The 20,200-nt window shown below is 42.0% G+C and overlaps 1 protein-coding gene and 1 pseudogene across 1 annotated transcript in view; one reads left to right on the top strand and one right to left on the bottom strand.

Moving 5' to 3' along the window:
- The first annotated feature begins 2,810 nt into the window (after nucleotides 1-2,810).
- ZNF410 (zinc finger protein 410) overlaps nucleotides 2,811-20,200 on the top strand; it is a 37,713-nt gene continuing 20,323 nt past the window's right edge. Inside the window, exons 1-3 of the mRNA XM_004698705.2 lie at nucleotides 2,811-2,937; nucleotides 17,616-17,797; nucleotides 18,982-19,117. Coding sequence (XP_004698762.1) covers nucleotides 17,765-17,797; nucleotides 18,982-19,117 — 169 coding nt within the window. The 5' untranslated portion in view covers nucleotides 2,811-2,937; nucleotides 17,616-17,764. The remainder of the gene's footprint in view (nucleotides 2,938-17,615; nucleotides 17,798-18,981; nucleotides 19,118-20,200) is intronic.
- On the bottom strand, nucleotides 18,238-18,317 carry LOC115868789 (annotated as a pseudogene).

The raw sequence follows: 20,200 nt of genomic DNA, 5'->3' as shown, positions 1-20,200 counted from the left end.
AGACGGTCCCGCGAGAGCTGGGGTCGGAAAGCCCCCGGGGCGAGGACCCCGGGACCGCCCTGGGCGCCGGGCCCGCCCGCGCACCCGGGGCCTTGTCCTCGGGCCGTTGTAATGGAGGGCGAGGGATGCCAGGGAGCGCTGCCCTGCGCGGTGCCGCCCCGAGAGCTGCGCGCTCCTTCCACTGGTCCCTCGACTTGGTGGGTCTGGGAGAGGGAAGGCGCCTCCCAACCGGGTGAGACTGGGCCGGCGAATTCCCCTTCGCGGGAACTCGGGCTGCATTTGCAAGCCCTCCTGCTTCTCTCCGGGTGAATGTATCCAACACAGTTTCTTAAGATAACTAAGCTAGTTTATTAAAGTTTCTCGCACTAGAGTATGAGGTCCTGAAAACTGCAGGTTGGCACCATGTGCAAGTTCATTTTTGACTCGGGACTTTCTGCATTTTGCAGAGACCAGGGACTGGAGAGAGGAGCGAAGGGGAGCCGGTGTTACCCCTTCCGGAACACCGCGTTCGGGTTTATGGTGATGTCCAGTTGCACAATTACTGTACTCATACACCTGTAAAAATAGTTAATAGTTATATCAACAACAAGAGTAGCTGCGGAGGATACTTACCAGCAATCAAACACCTCATGGGATTTGGTTTCTTGGTTTTGGGATTTGGGACCCTGTTTCCTAGTGTATTGGTTTAACAATGTGTTTAGCACTTCTGTACTACCTGCTAGTTACGTGCAAAGTGCCGAGTCTTAAAGTTGCAAGTGCCCACCCAAGGCCCAATAATCGGCCACTGTTGCCTAGAGCAACAGAAAAAAGAGGAAAATCAGAAATAGGAGGCTATGAAATGTGGGGTTAATTTTCTCTGTGAACTCTCTTCCCATGAGACCAGAAGAACTAGATGGTGCCTGGCTACCCTTGCTGAATGACCAACGAATCCTATAAAGAATCTTAGATCAAACATCCTATAAAGAATCTTGATTACAAGAGGGAAACTATAGAGTATAATCTCAAATTTTCATGGACTGACTTCGAGAGCCTTGGAGACTGGATGAACCTCTGAAACCAAAAATATCCATTGACATAGTCTTAAAATGAGACAGTGGTTTAACTTAAGTAATAAAGAATGTCTGACTTGAGCATTGTACTCCTTAAATATATATATGGGGCCAAGTTGACCACAACAACTCCCAAGACTAGATAGGAAGTGTGAGGAAGAACAATTGAGAAGAGGAAGGTGAGGAGCATGGTTGTACAGTAGCAAATGTGTAATCAATGTCACTGAATTGTTCATGTAGAAATTATTGCATTTGTGTATGTTCAGTGTATGAGAGGACTTCAGAAAGTTCGTGGAAAAATTCCATTATCTTTTCATCCCTTTTTTCCATGAACTTTTTTGATGCCCTCTCGGATCATGTGAACAAAAATAAATAAAATTTCTACTTTTATTTACTTTAGCACAAGAGTCAGTGGAGCATTTGCTAAGGGTAAAACAGTAAAGTCAGGTATTTGGTTGTTTGGGAGAGAAATTTCACTTTGTGTTATCTTTTTTTTTTTTGACTTTGTGTTATCTTAATGGTGAATAATGACAATTAAACTAGTTACATACAGATCAGAAGATTGAGGGTCTAGTTTTAAACATTTTGCGTCTAACTAGATGCCTGACTTGTGACAAGTTATGTAATCTGTAAATGGGCAAGCTTACCTTTCAGTCAGCAAATGTTTCTGGAGTGCTTCTGTTATTGATGCTAGGTATTGAGAGCAGGAGGAAGGCGGTAAAGGAGCCTGTGGGAAAGCCATGCACACCCACAGCTAACACCTACCGAGCCCAAACCAAGCTCACCGCCGCGGAGTGGATGTCTAGACTCATAGGGACTCTGCAGGACAGGGTAGAACTGCCCCCTGGGTTTCCGATTCAGTCACGCTGTGCAGACATAGAAAGTCCTGTCTTTCTTCCAAGGAGGGACTCTCGGTTTTAAACTACTGACTTTGCACTTCAGAGCCCAACACATAACTGCTACACCACCAGAGCTCCTTTTGCTAGCACCTGTCACGTGATGAAATAATAACTAGATGCTAAGTGTGCTGTGGGAACATCAAAGGAAGGACACGCATCAGCTACGACTGGAGGGGGAGGATCATAGATTTCATAGAGGAGATGCCATTTGCATTGGATTTTAAAAGCTGGAAAGGATTTCACAAGATAGACCTTGCTTAGTAGGTTTATTATTGATTGAAGAACTCTCCCAAGCAAAGACCTTGAGTACTAACGAAAACAGGGTGGTGTGTGTGTTCGTTAATAGCCAGTCCCGTGGAGTCTTGTATTAGTCTGGGTACTTTAGAGAAACAAATCCATGTGCTTCTCATGTGTAAGAGAGAGTTTTATATAAAGATTAAGTGCGCATCAAGAAAACATCCCAACCCAGTGCTGCCCAAGCCCACAAGTCCAACATTAACCCATATGTCCAACACCAGTCCACAAAGTCCTCCACCATCTCACAAAGCAGATACAACAATGCTGACTGCAGGAGGAAAGCCGAGACAGTGAATGTGTAAGCATCTCAGCGCTCGCAGGGGACTCCACGTGGCTGCTCCAGCACCTAGGGCTGCATCGGGGTAGGTCCATGTGGCTTCTCCTTGGGGATGTCTTGCAGGAAGTCAGCCTTGCCAGCTGAAGCTGGGAACTGCTAAGGCAGCTGCACCCTGGTGCGACCATCACAAAGCAAAAGAGACCCGAGAACTAGAAAGGCGAGGCTCATCGAGCCATTTATCCCTCTGCCCTTCAATTAATCCCACATGTGTTTATCGACCAGATTGGCACAATAAACTAGCTGAAGTCTGGAGTAAAAGGTTCATGAAGAATGGAAACTGCCATTTTCTGGAGAGAGATTTGGACACCGTATGGAATACTCAGAATATCATGCTTCTGGATTTGGCTATTCTGAGGTATGCTGAATGGAAGGCATGACATAGCATATCTGCATTAAGAACTTGATTAAGCATTAAGCATATTGTAAGAAAGCACTTGAATGGCTGTAAAAAAAATGAAGTGGAAAATTTTAAAAGCAGGGTGACGAGCTGGAAGCCTGTTTTAATAGTGCAGTTGAGCGGTAATGAGAGCTAGAAACTGGGCAGTGCAGTAGGGATAGATTTTGGACATTAAGGATTGTTGGCATAACAAATATGGGAGATGAGAGAGGGAAAGTGGGCAGTGGTCGAAGAAGGATGGGTTTGGTGAGAGAAGTCCTCACCTGGATTTTAAACATTGTTAGGCTTGAGGTGCAGGGATCCATGTGGAAATGAGGGCTTGGAGTTCAGAAGATAGGTTGGGAATAGGAATAAAAATTTGGGTGTCATATACAGTGCCATTTATTCATTACACATTTATTTGTTGCCACTCAGATACTTACAGGGAAACTTGTATGGAAGCCCTTTAAGCTCATTCCAGGCGCTGTGCTAGGTGCTGGGAGGTGTATGAGTAAACAAAACAAGTATGTTCCTGCCCTCTTGGGTGAAGTTTATAATTTAGGGAGTATCCAGACCAAAAAAAGTATGCTCTGTAAAACAAAATAATTAGGAATTGTGATAAGTGCTATAAAGGAGGGAACATGGGAGTGCCTTCTGTGGATACGGCGGTCCTCAGAGCGTTTCCATAATGTGTGGGAAAGGGGCCAGAATGCATCACAGTGGTTCTTGCCAGCCAGGAGAAGGAGCTTGGATTTTGTCTAGATTCACTGGAAAACCATTGAAGGGTTTCAGCCAGGGGAGTAATATAATAGAGCTCACATTTTAAGATGATGTCCTTTACTGCTGTGAAGAGAATGTAAAGGAGGGAGGGAGGGGGGACGGTTGAAGCAGGGACTGTTTTAGGGTGAGGGTTGATGTGGCGGGAAGATAGAAGTGACTGACTTTCAGTCTCTTCAAACAGGACTGGAGATAATGGGGTGAAGGCAACAAAGTAATAAAAAGTGGCTTCTGTGTAGAGTGGGCGGTGGTCCTGTGTTGGGGGGTTATGGGTGAGATTGACTGGCAGGAGCTGGTGGGGAATGAGCTTGGGATAAAATCCCTTTTGACTATATTAAGCTTGAGATAATGGCGTTTAGATGTTAGAAGAGATGTCAAGTGGGCAATTGACTGTACACCTGTGCAGCTCAGAGAAAAGTCGGGGCTGTAGACATCACTCTTGGAGGCCCCAACAGTTAAAGCCATGCAACCGATGATGCGTTCACACTGTGGAAGTGTAGAAAAAACCCGGAAGGGCATTCCGAGGAACATTCGTGTTCAGTGGCTGAGTAGGGGAGTCATCAGGAGATAGAAGAATCCCCCATGCAGTGGGGTGAGAGGAGCATGCATCCTGAAAGTGGAGACAGTAAAACGCTTCAGGAAGGAGGCAGTGCTTCTGAGAGGCAATGCCAGAAAGAGCCCCTTGATGGCAAGCAGTCACTTGACTTCAGGAGAAGAGTGAGGGCAGCCCATCGGGTCAAGGAAACACTGGAGAACTTGGCTTCAGGAAGACTGGAAACCAGAGACACCCCAGGGCGAGACTACTGACTACGTTACTGAAAAGAATACGCCGACATATTTGCAATCCAAGCCTTATTAACTTCTTTTGGGATTCATAAACTAAGGGAAAGTATCTGAAAATATGGGTCGAAAACTAGTTTTCATTAAGTTGACTCCAACTCATAACGACTCGATAAAACAAAGCAGAACTGCTCGCGGAGGGCGGTTTCCAAGGCTGTCATTTCACGGAAGCAGACAGCCACATCTCTCTCTCCCAGATGTGATAAATAACCTGTATTGAAGGGTGCTTTATCGCTGTGCCACCAGGACTCCTCTAATATGGGTCAGCCTACTGCCATCCCATCAGTTCCGGCTCATATCGACCCTACAAGAGAGAGTGGGACTCCTCCTCGAGTTTCTGACACTTCACATTTTTACCAAAGCGGGCCGTCTCTTCCTCCATCAGGGCAGCTAGTGGATTTGAATTGCCAACCTTAGCTCAATGCCGCCATAGCTCCATCGGGAGAGAAAAGAGCACCTTAATTTATAGTCCTACCAAGAATGTCCAGTGGGGAAGGGTAGATTACCAAACAAAATGTGGATTTTTGCAAGAGTTCACGTGCAAAAACAAAGGTCATTGCAAAGGTCAACTAAGGTGAATCTAGCAAGTGCCTGTTTTGACACAATCCTTGGTGTCCTTTGAAAAGGGAGTTTTGGTGGAGTGATGAGCGATGAGCAAGTGGTGACAGCTCGTTTGGTCAGCTTGGCTCTGAAAGACACAAATAAATAAAGGACAGGAAATGGAGTGCTTCCGAAGATGCTGGGAAGAAAGGGCAAGCGGGATCAGTGCTAGGGCTTCTAAGGTGCATATGGTTCCCCAACCCTGCCTTCCAAACGTCTTTCAAAGTACTCACTTTAGCGTTAGAATTTAGTCAAATCGATATGCCAGATATGGAAAGGTGCCTCCTTTTCCTATTCCTATTGTCACCATTTTATAACAATTGACCCTACTCCCTAAAAATAGTTATTTTGAGTTTATGTAATTCACTACCATCAGAACTTTCTGTTTTGTTTTTTTAAAATGTTCCCACCTTGTTTATTTCTCCCCCCCCACCACCACCACCACCCTAGGCTCTCCCCACCTTGTTTATTTCTATACCGTGATTACCTAAAGTTAAAGCTGAGAAGCAGATTGGCCCATGGTCAAAGAGATTAATCACCCTGGTTGATATCATGTGCTCTATTTTAACCTTTATGATTGCTACCAGTTGGAAACATAATGCTTCTCAGTTTTATTCTCCTTTTTTTCTGAGTTTTCCCACCCCACCTCTTTCCCAAACTAGGTCAAGGTCAAAGAATTTTCTGCCTGTCTCAAGAAAGTGCATGATTTTGTGCCAGCCTGGCTGATAAACACAAGTGGGATTAACTGAAGGGCAGAGAGATAAATGGCTTGGTGAGCCTCGCCTTTCTTGTCTCTTGCTCTGTGATCATCAGACCAGTGTGCCTTGCTTGTTCTGTGCCTCAATTTAAAGGTTACACTACCTGTGGGACGCCTAGCCTGTGGACTGTATCGCTGTAAGTTGAGGTCCCTTTAAGACTTCTCTGGAGCTGGGGACTGGCAGTTGGTGACCTACCTTGTGATTGGCTGCTGTGCTGACATAGCCTAGCTCTCTCTACAAATAGAGGAAGATCTGGCAGCAGACTAGACTTGAAGGACTGCTAGTCTCTCACAAGTCTCTCGCGGACGTGAGTTGCATTGAGCCATTTGTAGTGCTTTATAATTTAACTGTTTCTTGTATTATATATTTGTCTGTGTATGATTTCACAGTTCATTTCTTGTTATAAATCTAATTATCTTTATAAATAAATATATTAAATTATCAGCAATTTGGTTTTATCTCTCTAGAGAACCCTGTCTAACACAGTGCAGTACGGCTATTTTGGGTCCTGTTTTCTAGGGTGGAATTACTGCTGGGTACAGGTTGGCACACTGGTCAGGCTGTTTCTTTCATGAGGCAGAGGAGTAAGAACCCTGGTCAGGGTGCTTTGTGGACTCCCCTGCTGCCTGGCAGTCAGGACTGAAGTCGGAGGCCGTTGCTGCTCTGTTCCTCATTTGCTTCCTTCCTGTATGTCCCATATAACAGGTGTTGCTTCTAGGCTACTTCTAGGGCAATGGCATCTCCATCGATTTCTATTAGTGTTCTTGAATTCTCCTTTGGAACTTGGGACTGAAGACTGGTGTATAAGAATTGTTGTGCATTTCGTTGCTTGTTAATGTCTAGTGTGTAGTATTTCCCCCTGTAAAACTCACAGGCAAGACTTGAGGACAGGATTCAAGTAATCTCAATTTCATCAAATCCCATTAATGAAAATTGTTTATTGTGTTTAATGTATATTGATACCTATGGCTTTTGTGGCTGATTCCCTGTTTAACACTTGTTAAATAAGTGCCTCAGATATTTGAAAATGTTCTCATAGTGTTTTCCAATGTGTGAGACAAACCCTTGCATAGGTTGTGGGGTGTATTTTTAGTGTTTTTTTTTTTTTTTTTCATTAAGAAAAAGAAAAATGGAAAAATCAAGAGTGCAATGAAATTAGTAAAGGCTAGTATTGTTTCATGAAGATACTTCATTTATTTGTATGTGTGTAAGGGGTGGATTGTTCTTGCCGTATGGAGTTTAATGTAGAATGCATTTCTTACTGTGGATTGTAGTTCTTTTTTTTTTTTAAAGAGAACCATTGTTCTTCAGGAAATTTGAACTCGGTAAAACAAAGCAGAGTTCTTAAGCAACCTCTTGTATATTAAGCATTTGGCAGATTTACTTGTTTCTTAAGCACTTTTATGTAGAACTTTGTTTCTAAAGATTTCTGTATTGCTATTGACTGATCCTGGGAGCTCTTGGTGGCACAATGATTAAGTGTTGGCTGCTAACCAAAGACCAGCAATTGGAACCCACTAGCCACTCCGTGGGGAAAAGATACAGCTGTCTGCTTCTGTAAAGACGGCCACCTTGAAACCCAACCATCCAGGCAGGTCTCCTGTGTCTTACACCCTGTCAGTCTAAATCTACTGAAGAGCAGTTGATTGGGTAAGGGAGATCCACTTTATTTTGCATCCAGATGAGTGTCCCAACTCAAACAACTCCCTGCCATTGAGTGCATTCCGACTCCTGGTGACCCTGAAAAACAGGGTAGAAGTGTCCCTGTGGGTTTCCAAGAGGGTAACTGTTGAGGGAAGAAAGCCTCATCTTTCTTCCTAGTGTCCTATGGCTGAGAAGATGACTTTGCCCAGGTTTCAACCAAAGCAGAGGTAGGAATATCATTGCTGATGTCAAATAGATTTTGGCTGAAAGCAGAGAATATCAGAAATTGGTTTACCTGTGTTTTTGACTATGCAAAGGCCTTGTGCTGTGTGGATGATAACAAGCTATAGATAACATTGAGAAGAATGACAATTCCACAACACTTCATTGTGCTTCTGTGAAACCTGTGTATGGACCAAGAGACAGCCATTTGAACACCTGTTCAACAAGGAGGCACTATGTGACTTAAAATCTGGAAAGGTGTGTCAAAGTTATAGCCTTCCACCATGTAGTCTGTGTGCTGAGCACCTAATCTGAGAAGCTGGATGGGACGAAGAAGAAAGCAGCAGCAGGATTAGAGGAAGACCGGACAGCAGCCTGCGAAACGTAGAGGACACAGCCTTGCTTGCTGAAAGCAGGGGGACTTGAAGCTGGAAGCCTTGTGGATGAAGATCAAGGGCTGCAGCTAGCAGTATGGGTTACAGCTGACCGTAACGAAAACCACAATCCTGGCCCAGATCTTCGAAAAACGGCTTCCTCTGGGGAGCCAGCTAATACAGTTTTACTCCTTCAAGTTCTCCAGGAGTGCCACCCGGTCATTCTAGAGTCATGCTTTTGCTGTTACAAAAGAGCAAGGGTGTCACTTTGAAGACTAAGGTGTGCCTGATATACTTGTGATTCAGTCACCTCATGCATGCCGAAGTTGGACAGTGCATAAAGCATATTGGAGAAGAATCTATTTGGATTTGGCCTTGGTGAAGGATATTTAAAGTAGCGTGAACTGTTAGAAGAACAAACTGACCTGTCTTGAAGAAGTGCAACCAAAATGCTTCTTAGACTCTTAGATGGGAAATACTTCATCACATATACTTTAGACATGTTATCAGGAGCTATCAATCCCTGGTAAAGGACATTGTATTTGGTAAAATAGATGGTCAGTTAAAAACAGGGAGCCCTTCAATGAGATGGATCGACACAGTGTCTGCAAAAATGGTCTCAAATATAACAGTGGTAGTGAGGATGACTAGGGATCTTTTATGATCACAAAGATCCATTCAGCAACCGGTCATGAGGATGGCACAGGAGACTTTTGTTCTGTTGTACATAGGGTTGCTAGGAGTTCAGTGTGGCTTGATGGCACCTAACAACAACACACACACTAAAGGAACCTTCAAAAAGCCTTCAGAAAAAAATAGAATTAAAATATAATGGAATTTCCACACACTTTTTAAAATGTGTGTGTGTGAGTCAAAATCTTAGAAAACCTTTGTTAAGCTGAGGTAGTGCCCAAAAGCAAAGGCGCCCCTAACAGAGCCCTGGTTTCATCCTACGCTTGAAATTTGTCCAGATGCCATTTTGAGTACCCCACATATATTTTCTGACTACCAAGCTGCCAAAGTGAAGTCCAAGGAGACAGGAAAGGACAGTAGCCCTGAGCAATGTCCTTGGTAGTCGGGGAAGGTAGGGAGAAACAGGATACTCATGACAAAGATAAATGAAGGAGGAATAGACACATTGAATAGATGGACCATAGACAAAGGATAGATAGGTAAAGGAGGAACGTACACAAGGGATAAGGGTAGACATAAAGACGTCTCCCCTCAAGACCTAGCTATGCAAAAAGGAGAGAGCCATCTCTTCTGCCCCTTCAATTCTGGCCCGATGGATCAACAAACGACTCCTCTTAACTATCTGTATCATAAAGCATTTTACAAAGGTTTTGCAGAACTTACTGTCTATATCTCATCTGTTTTACGAACCAAATCACTTCCAAATCTAGAAAAAAACAATCTGTAGGGTTTTTCTGATTCGGTCAGACATAGCCTGGATGGTGTGTCAGTCTGCTCCCCATACCTCTTTTCTCTTTGATGCATCTACTGAAGAAAACTATTCATCCCACAAAAAGAACAAGAAAAACAAAATCCTCACAACTGAATAAATAGATAGCATCAAGATAAAAGATGAAAGTGAAAGATTTCATTTTGCTTGGATCCAGTCAACACTCATGGAACCAGCAAGCGATGTATTTGTGGCACAAGACCTCTTTAAATTACTGAAGACCAACGACGTCACTTTGAAGACTGTGGTGCACCTGACCCAAGCCAAGGTACTTTCAGTGGCTTTATATGCACGTGAAAGTGAACAATGAATAAGGATTGATATCTTTGAATTATGGTATCAGTGAATAATACTGAAAATACAGTGAACTACCAGAAGAACAAACAAATCTGCCTTAGAATAATGTTCCTTAGAAGGGTGAATGGCAAGACTTCATCTCGTGTACTTTGGACACTTTGTCAGTAGAGACTAAACCCTGGATAAGGACATCAGGCTTAAGAGGAGACTCAACCAGACGGATTGACCCAGTGGCTGTAACAAAGGACTCAGACAGAACAATTTTAAGACTGGTGCAGCGTTTTAGTTGTACATAGTGTCCCTGTGAGCTGGAATCAACTTGACTGCACTTAACTACTTTAGAGACCTTGGATTTTTTTGGTTTTGTTGCTTGTTTGTTTGCAATAGATCAGCATCCTCAATCAATTCAGCTACATAGTGTTATACATAATTTGTAGGATGCTATTGACTGTACTGTAGAAAAAGAAAAATGCAGCTTATCCAGTTCCCTTCTTTGGCTTCAAACAGAAGGAGGGTTGTTCTCAGGATGGTCATGATCATAGAGATTGCTGTTGTCCTAAACTGTCTTGTGGTGACACCAGTTCTTTCATTACTTAGTTCCAGAACTTTCAAGGCTTCTTGTGTTCCTTGCTCTGGTTTGTATTACCTGTATTCTTTTTAACCTGTAGGCTGACTACAGAATATATTCAGTGATAACAGTGCTAGGATTGGTGGGTTATTTTTAATGTGTTACATGATACACCAAGATTGTTTTCTGTAAGCAGTCTAATACACCCATAGGGAACCATGTAGGTATAAATTTAGGCTATCAACATTGTCAGCTGTTGCCAAAGGTACAAAGAGAAAGGGGTCTGAACGATATTACTTAAACTAATCTCTGGGATCAGTTTGTTTTCTTCAAAATCCTTGATCCTGAGCCAAGATGCCCTATTTATGATCTGTAGAAAACATGATTTGATGAGCCTAGCGTCTTGGCTGCTGGTGCGTAAATGTCGTTTCCTCTTATTATCCAGCTAAATTTTTACCTACCTACAAACTAGAATAAGAAAACTGAAATGAACAACTATTAGTCCACTTTAAAGAACTTTGTATGATGTAGGTGACTGCTATGTACATTGCATTTCTGATCTCTTTTATTAATAGGATAAGAAATCCTAGGAAGAAATTTCCTCTGAGACTAATAAGTAGATTGAAAATAGTTTCCCACTGAATAAGAATAATATCCTTAACATTGTCATGTAAATTGCACCTAAAGGCGGGTGGGTGGTTATACTGGATGCCCCTAATATTGGCAGAGCCATTGGGTGAGTTCAAACTGCCAGCCTTTTAGTTAGGAGCCAAGCACTTAACGATTATGGTAACAGAGTTCCATATTCAGAGAATATTATATAATTATAATTAGTTTCTAGCCACTATACCTCATGTATCTGTTTGCCAGTGGAGGTTGGCACCTTGTTATGATGCAGAATAACTTTCATTGGGGCTTCGAGACCAAAGTGGACTGGGAAGGAAGGGGCAGTGACCTGCTTTTATGATCACAAAGATCCGTTCAGCAACCGGTCATGAGGATGGCACAGGATTATTAAGTACAGTATTTCATTCCATTGTGCATGGAGATGACTTGAATCTGGGCAGTTAGCAACAGTATTTATCGTCATGACATGATTTAGTAGTTTAGGATCATCAGATCTCTTACTTAACCAAGCCTGACAATGAGCTATCCTTGAATGTTGGGTTTAATTGGGTGTTGTTCGGTAACTTCATAGAGTTGCCTTGTTCACATGAAGATAGGATTTATATTGCAAGCTTAAAAGCAACCCTCACAATGGGAAATAGATTTCACAAATTGTAAGTCTGATATGGGACCTGCATCTAAGCCATATATTGCTGTCGAGTTGATTCTGACACATAGAGATCCTACAGGACAGAATAGAACTACTCCTTTGGGTTTCTAAGACAAATTTTTATGGCTGCAGACAGCCTCATTTTCTCCTGCAAAGTGATTGGTGGTTTTGAACTGCTGACGTTGCAGTTAGCAGTCCCAACATTTAACACACTGTGCTTTTACAAATGGGCCAGGCATTTGAATAGACATTTCTCCAAAGAAGTTTTTCACATGGCAATAAGCACATGAAAAAATGCTCAATGTTATTAGGTATCAGGGAAGTATGAATCAAAACTACCATGAGATACTACTTCACACCCATTAGTATAGCTTTACTAAAGATTCGGGAATAACCAGGGTTTCTCAGAATGCAGAGAAATGGGAGCCTTCGTAAACTGCTGGTAGGATTGTAAAATGGTTGAACCACTTTGGGAAACGGTCTAGTAGTTCCCCCAAAGGATAAATGCAGCTGCCATATGATCCAGCAATTCCATTCCTATATATCAAAGGAAAACATGTGGCCATACAAAAACATGTACATGAATGTTCATAGCAGCATTATTTATAACCGAAACATGGGAGCAACCTCTTAAGGTGATGAAAATGTTCTAAAATTGATTGTGGTTATTATGGTTGCCTGATGCTTAATGCATGAATAATTTCTTTGAGAAGGATTAGCATAAAGGTGATTCCAATGAGATGCTGCCAGTGTCTAACTTTTCAAAAATGGCTGTACCACTGTCCCATTCATCTTTGAGATCAACCACAACCCTTTTCTTCAGTATTCTCTTTTACTCCTCAGGACTCTGCCATTCATGGCAGTGTCTCATGGAACTCATGATCCAACCAAGAAGTGGCTCATGTAATTGTGGAGGCTGGCAAGTCTGTAGGATTCTCCTCAACTTGACTGCTGAGACAACAGACCATTGACTCATACGAATCAGATCAGGAGATAGGTTACCGGCTAGGTCCCAAGGATTGGAAATTGAGGTGGAGGCAAGCCAGACAGAGGATCTGGAGCCAAGAGAGGGAACTTTGCCAGCGTGCACTCAGCACAGCTACAAAGATGAAAACAGTTGAAAATAAAAGAACCTCTCACTTGGTTGGCCAAGCCAAGGAGTCCACTGGAGCTCACGTGTTACCAAGATGGCTCCCTGGGTGTTTGGCCTGCTGTCTTTTAGGGTGGTAGCTGGTCTCTGCTTCATGTTTATCAGGTTGATTCCACATAAGACCTAGTCCTCAGCCAGGAAGCAGGAACATTACAAAGATGACAGCTTACCCACATGTGGGGCGTTGGCCGAGGTGTATTTTGAGTTGTGGGATGCCAGGTCAGATAGGATACATTGATCTTTACTTCAATCAGCTAGTTCTAGCCTCTCTTTTGTTTATACAGCACATATACAAACCCAGATTTTGAGCACCACAGATGCATGTCACTATGTGCATATAATGTAGCTTCCAGGTTTTTGGGTGGTGGTGGTTATAGCCACTTTATTCCTAGTGTCATCTTTAGGCCAAGGCTGTTTGTCCTAATCAAGGACAGTGTGACCAAGGGCATTTTCTTTCCTGGCCCCTCCCCTCCTGCTCAGAAATGTCCCCACTTTTATTGTAAAGTTGGTTATATTCTTTTTAAGAAATGAGATTTCCCACCAGAAGCAGGAAATCCTAACCTAACCACAGAATGAGTCAGGCCCTATCCCCGATTCCAGCCACCTCAAAGAAAGAAGTCTGTTGGGGGGTGTAGTTCCCTAATTTGCAGGGTTAGAGGTTCTTAAAAATGACACTGAAGCTGCAGATTCGGAAATTTGTTGGGAGCCCTGGCTTCAGCTTAGTAACTTGGCTAAGTCTTCCTCTGTCAAATGAGGAGTCACAAAGAGTTATTGTAGGACTTGAATAACGGGGAGGGGAAAGTACCGTATATACTGGTGTATAAGCCGAGTTCTTCAGCACTTTTTTTTTTTAAGCAACAAAAACCCGTTTTATTTTTTCCCAAATGTAGAAGTTTGCATGTTTTGCAAATATTGCTTCAGAGCAACATTTCTATATACAGTGCCTTCTGTTCTGACAACACGTAAACATAGGTCTGTATCCACAGTGCATTAGTGGCTCACCCAAGACCCACCTTGCATACACTCAGCACTCAACGTGATTAGTCAAACCAGAACTGTCTGTATCAAGGCAAATTTTGTAGGTGGATAGTTTTTCTTAAAACACAAAACTTAGGTAATAATGCTCATGTTTCTAAATGGTAACAGTAATGTTTGTAAAGAACACTTTCTAGTGCTCCAACTTGGGGTTAATTCATCTTGACCTAGGAATTGGGGATAGCCCCTCAACATGGCTTTAAAATAGGGAAGTACAGGAGTCAGAACTTCTTGTGGGGTCCTTCCTGCTTCCCTAAGGACAAAAGTCATAATGGATAAAATGCGCCATCCCCCCAGCACATTTTTTATGCAGTTTTTGTAAAATTTGGTGCCTCGGCTGATATTCAGGTTGGCTTATACTCAGTATATACAGTATGTGAAAGGAACGGTGGGGGGTTCGTGGTGACTTATGTAGGGAACATAAAAGAGCACTTTTAAAATAAAAGAGCCCATCTGGTGGTAGTGGGTTATGCTTTGGACTGCTAATCACAAGGTTAACAGTTTGAAACCACCAGCTGCTCCACAGGAGAAAGAGGAGGCAGTCTGCTCCCAGAAAGATTTCTTTCAAAACTCGCCATCGAGTTGGTTCTGGCTTGGTGACCCTCCAGGGCAGATTAGAAGCTCCTACCGCTTTCCAAGGCTGTGAGTCTTAACAGCACGTAACCCCACTGCACCAGCTAGTGCTCCTGCCACAAACATTTACAGCTTAGGAAATGCCCTCTCGGGTAATTAAGCATTTGGTTTGGTTTGGGTGTGGGCTTGTAAATTGTTACTTCTTTAGGATAAAAAAGTAGGATTTGAAGCAGCTGGCAAGGATGGGTGGGAGGCACCATTGGGACAGTAAGTGCTTCTAAATGCCTTTTTTTTTTTTTAAATGCCTTTCATTTCAGTAAGTCTATATGATTCTGGTTTTCTGATCTACCCTGGTATTAATGGAAAATTTGCATCCTGGGCCTCTTTCGTACTCTGAGATTACCTTGTGTATGATAAAATAAACCCGGCATGGTGAAGGGAAGGTGAGGGAGAAGGGGAACAGGTTACAAGGATCTACATATAACTTCCTCCCTGGGGGACAGACAGTGGAGAAGTGGGCGAAGGGACATGTCAGAAGGAGTAAGATATGACAAAATGATAATTTATAAATTATCAAGGATTCATGGGGGGTGGTGCAAGGAGGGAGGGGAAAAATGAGGAGCTGATACCAAGGGCTCAAGTAGAAGGCAAATGTTTTCGAGAATGATGAGGGAAACATACAAAAGTGCTTGACACAATGGATGTATGTGTGGATTGTGATAAGAGTTGTACAAGCCCCCAATAAAATGATTTAATTATTAAAAAATAAATTAAATAAACCAAGAACTCACTGCTATTAAGTCAATTCCAATTTATAGCAACCCTGTAGGATAGAGGAGAACTGCTCCTGTGGATTTCCAAGGCTGTAAATCTTTTTTTTTTTTAATCATTTTATTAGGGGCTCATACAACTCTTATCACATTCCATACACACATCAATTGTGTAAAGCGCATTTGTACATTCATTGCCCTCATCATTCTCAAAACATTTCCTCTCCACTTAAGCCCTCATATTAGGTCCTCATTTTCCCCCTCCCTCCCCGCTCCCCCCTCCCTCATGAGCCCTTGATAATTTATAAATTGTTATTTTGTCATATCTTGGCCTGTCTGACGTCTCCCTTCACCCACTTTTCGGTTGTCTGTCCCCCAGGGAGGAGGTCACATATAGTTCCTTGTAATCGGTTCCCTCTTTCCTACCCACTCTCCCTCTACCCTCCCTGTTTTGCCACTCACATCACTGGTCCTGAAGGGATCATCCGCCCTGGATTCCCTGGATTTTCAGTTCCTATCTGTACCAGTGTACCTCCTCTGGTCTAGCCAGACTTGCAAGGTAGAATTCGTGTCATGATAGTGGGAGCGGGGAGGAAACATTTAGGAACTAGAGGAAAGTTGTATTTTTCATCGTTGCTACATCGCACCCTGACTGGCTCATCTCCTCCCCGAGACCCCTCTGCAAGGGGATCTCCAGTGGCCAACGCTGTAAATCTTTATGGGAGCAAAGAAACCAGCCTCCAACAACCAAAGAGCCAGTAGGTGCAAGAGTGTAGTAAAGTCATAGAGGCTAGGAAAGCTAGGAGAGACAATACAATAAACAAGTTGGACACATTTTATGGTAGCATGCTCACCTCAGCTCCTCTTGATGGACCACCTTTACTGTCTTGGGACTTACAGGTACCCATAAGACATGCATATTCAGTAGTTACTTGCATCATAAGGTGGGTGGGATCTACATTAAGGTCCCTGAGCTCAAAGGGGAGGAAACCTAATACCTGCAATGGGGCGGGTGGGGGGGCAGGTACAAGGGGGTTGGGTGACACAGCAGGAAGAGAGAAAAGGATGTCTGCTTCTAGGGAGATATAATCAACCATGTGCTCACTTTAAGACAGCATAGCTGTTATGGGGAGAATCTGTGGGAATGATATTTAAAGCAGGATAATGTACTTGAATTTTACCTCTAACTTACAAAGTGGAGGCTTTCCTACTGTGGAATACTAGCTTTAAAGATTCCCTCTGTTATAAGTTAGGGAATATAGCCCTCATCATATTTCCCTTGGGGTTAGTTTCCCACAGAGAGCTTCATTCTCCTATGGAGTGCCTACTGGATTCTAATGACCAGCCTGAGCAGCCCAACATGTAAGCCAGTACACCAAGTATATAGAATTTTAGCATGTAAGCCAGTACACCAAAATATATAGACTACTACTCCCTATTTTAACAGTTGTACAAAATACAGTGGTATCACCTGCTAAAATCTTGAGTGAGAAAAGTAATGGACCTGTAAGAAAACAATAATATAATTTTGTAAAAAATCATTTTATTGGGGGCTATTACAGCTCTTACCACAATCCATACATACATCCATTGTGTCAAGCACATAACAATAATATAATTTATACAAGGAATACAGCTGCATCAGGATACTAACAATGCTGCCTTTGGGAAACCTTGTTGACTCACTAATTGATTGCCTGTACAGTATTTCTTCTAATGTAAGTTTTTTAAATGATGAAAATAATCTGGCTGGAAAATTGGGGAAATGAGAAAATAGAAAAGAGGTTACACCAAGCTACCACTTGATATCTTTGTCTTTTCATCTTATCTCTGCATATATTAACTCATTTTAATCATAGCAAGTTTATAGTTTTATATTTATTATTGTACCTTAACATGTCATGAGCACTTTTTTTGTCCCATTGTCTTCATAACCATATTTTAAAGTAAATGACCATAATTAACCAGTTCCTAATTATTCACTCTACATATTGCTTCCAGTTGTTTTATTATCTCAGATGATAAGATGGGCATCTTTGGGCACATAGCTTTTTCAAGACCTTCCAGACCATTTTTAAAGGAGTTTTTAAAGAATGAATTATTTTTAGATATTCTGGGTCAAAGCATAACATTTTTATGGGTTTTGATACCTCTTGGGCTTCTGTTTAAAACAAATACTCTGGGATTAACTCTTCACTTGCTTGATTATTTTCATACTTGGATATACCTATGAAGAAGTTTTTCTTTGCCTTTTGAGCTGTTTTCCACCCTTCTTATTTCTCTTCCTCCCCTCTTCCCCTGCCCATTTTAGGCTAAATTGATATACCACCTAGCACAGCATCTCACTGGATGAACATAGCATTTCCTAAAGAAATATGAGCCTAACAGGAAGGTGTTATTGACTCTGCATTAAATTTCAACTTGTCCCCTGAACAGCCTCAGGATTTGGAAGCTGAATCAATGTTATCAGATGAGTTAGAATCCAAACCAGAGGTGAGCCCAGTTAGCTTGTTTCTTTTTTTTGTGTGTGTGTGTGGGCTGTTTTCCAAAGTTCTTCTGGGGTCAGCAAACCTTTTCTGTAATAAGTCAGATCGTAAATATTTTAGGCTCTGTGGGCCATACGGTGTTGGTAGTACATACTCATGTCTGCTGTTGTAATGAGAAAGCAGCCATAGACCCCACTTAAATGTATGCGTGTGATGCTATTCCAATAAAAAAGCTTTTTGACAACCCAGATGGTGAACTAGATTTGGCCCTTGGGCTATTGTTTTCTAATTCTGGTATTAGTTTATTGTTTTTTTGATTCCTAAGTACCTTCTCAAAGATTTTTAAACATCGACTTTTACCTTTTATGACTTTTTATATTTGATATTTAACTAAGTATAAAATTATTATATATCCAGGTAATTATAAAATGACAAAATCTTACTTTTATGTGATTGGGGCTTCAAAAAATTAGTGGAAAAATTCCATTATCCTACACTTGATCTTAGCCAAAAGGCCAAGAAACTATTCCATATCCTTTAATGTCATTTTATCACGAATTTTTGGAAGCCCCTCATTTATGGTGTGTGTGTGGGTTCATTTTTCTTACTTGAATGTTAGCATATCTCTGCCCACTAGAGAGGTCCTTGAATTTAGAAGTAGATTACTTAGTTGGAAGACTCCCATTGATACTATGCAGTCATGGAACTTTTAAAATAAGTACTGTAGTGCCTTTACCTTTACTCATCACCTGTCAAATACCTGCTGAGTACTGAGTTGCAAGGAGGATTATGGGAGTCAGGTTATAGAAAGTGCTCTTTAAAATATAGTCAACACAATACAATTTTACCATTTCTCTGTTTGGAAGGTGACAGCGTTTAATGCATCTTTATAACTTGATAAGTAGTATAATATTATATTGTAATTACTCTAGTTTTTCTATGAATAAGGCCTAGAATAGTGAACTATCAGGACTTAAATGACTATATTTTGACATCGTGTCTGACTTGTTTTACTTAACAACTTTATCATTTCCATGTGCACTCTGTGAGGGTGTGTTATTTGCAGGGGTGCGATACTTGCAACAACAACAAAAATCTGACATATCGTTATCATTTGGTAAATTCAGAAGTTTAGATCCACACCCAACAGCCTTTATTTTTTATTGTTGCCCTTTTTTTCGCTGCTTCCAGCTCCTGGTACAGTTTGTTCAGAATACCTCTATCCCACTGGGACAAGGGCTAGTGGAATCAGAAGCTAAAGACATTACTTGCTTGTCCCTCCTTCCAGTGACTGAGGCTTCAGAATGCAGCCGGCTAATGTTACCAGGTAAACATTGAGATTCCAGAGATGGGTAAAGGACAAGAACTGATTTTATAACTGTCTGGTGGAAATTGTAGAAATTGGTAGTTGTGCAGGGAAAGCAACCAAAGGAGTCGTAATGCATGAGTAGCTGAAGCCATGGGAATGTGTGTGATCACCCACACAGCAGAAAGGGGGGCCAAGGGCAGAATGCTGTGGAACGCCCTGTTAAAGGTTGAGGCCAGAGAACCAGTGAAGAAAGGCAGAGGAAAAGCTGTAGAGTATTAAGAGGAAGCATGAACGCTTCCGAAAAGACATACCAAACTCACTGCCATTGAGTTGATTCCAAATCACGGCGACTCTATAAACAGGGTAGATAAAACTGTCCATGTGGATTTCCAAGACTGTAACTCTTCACACGAGTTAAAAACCTAATCTTTCTCCCTTGGAGCGGCTGGTGTTTTTGAACCTGCTGACCTTGTGGTTCACAGCCCAACTTGTAACCAATATGCCACCCAGCGACTATTGACCTTGACAGGAACTGTTCCATTGAGCGAAGGGGTGGAAAACCAGAATATAGTGGATTAAGGTATGTACAACATAGTCTACTTAGTGTAAGTATAGTTGAAGTAACTAGCTATACTTCCTAAAGACTGTCCGGTGACAGGAAGGAAAAAGAAGGATGTAAAAAATATAAGTATATGTTTTAGATGAGAGCTATTTTAGGGTTATTTCGTGCTAAGAGGAAGGCGTTGGTTAGAGAAACTGCAGACAGGAAGAGATAGTGAATAACTGATGGGAAGGTTCCAGGAGAGGTGAGCAGAAATGGGTAATGAGATTAGCTCTAATGGGAAGAAGATCGCTACCATTTGAGTTGCCACTGGAAAGAGAGTTCAGGATTTTGTGGGAAGTTGTAAAGGCAGGAGATAGATATATGAGGGGGCTGCAAAAAGTTTGTATAACTCCCATTTTCTCCTCATTTCATTTTTCATGAACTTTTTGAAGCCCGCTTATATTCCTTTCCCTCAAAGGGTCTTAATAATAATGAGGAGTTTTTCCTGCTTTTGAAGACTTTGAAATGGAACTGTAAAATTTTAATTAGCATTCTGA

This window comes from Echinops telfairi, unplaced genomic scaffold (assembly GCF_000313985.2).
Source record: "Echinops telfairi isolate 266 unplaced genomic scaffold, ASM31398v2 ScPeMD7_18;HRSCAF=68, whole genome shotgun sequence".
NCBI lineage: Eukaryota > Metazoa > Chordata > Mammalia > Afrosoricida > Tenrecidae > Echinops > Echinops telfairi.
Note: the sequence above shows the minus strand (reverse complement) of the source record. Positions and strands in the feature narration are given on the sequence as shown.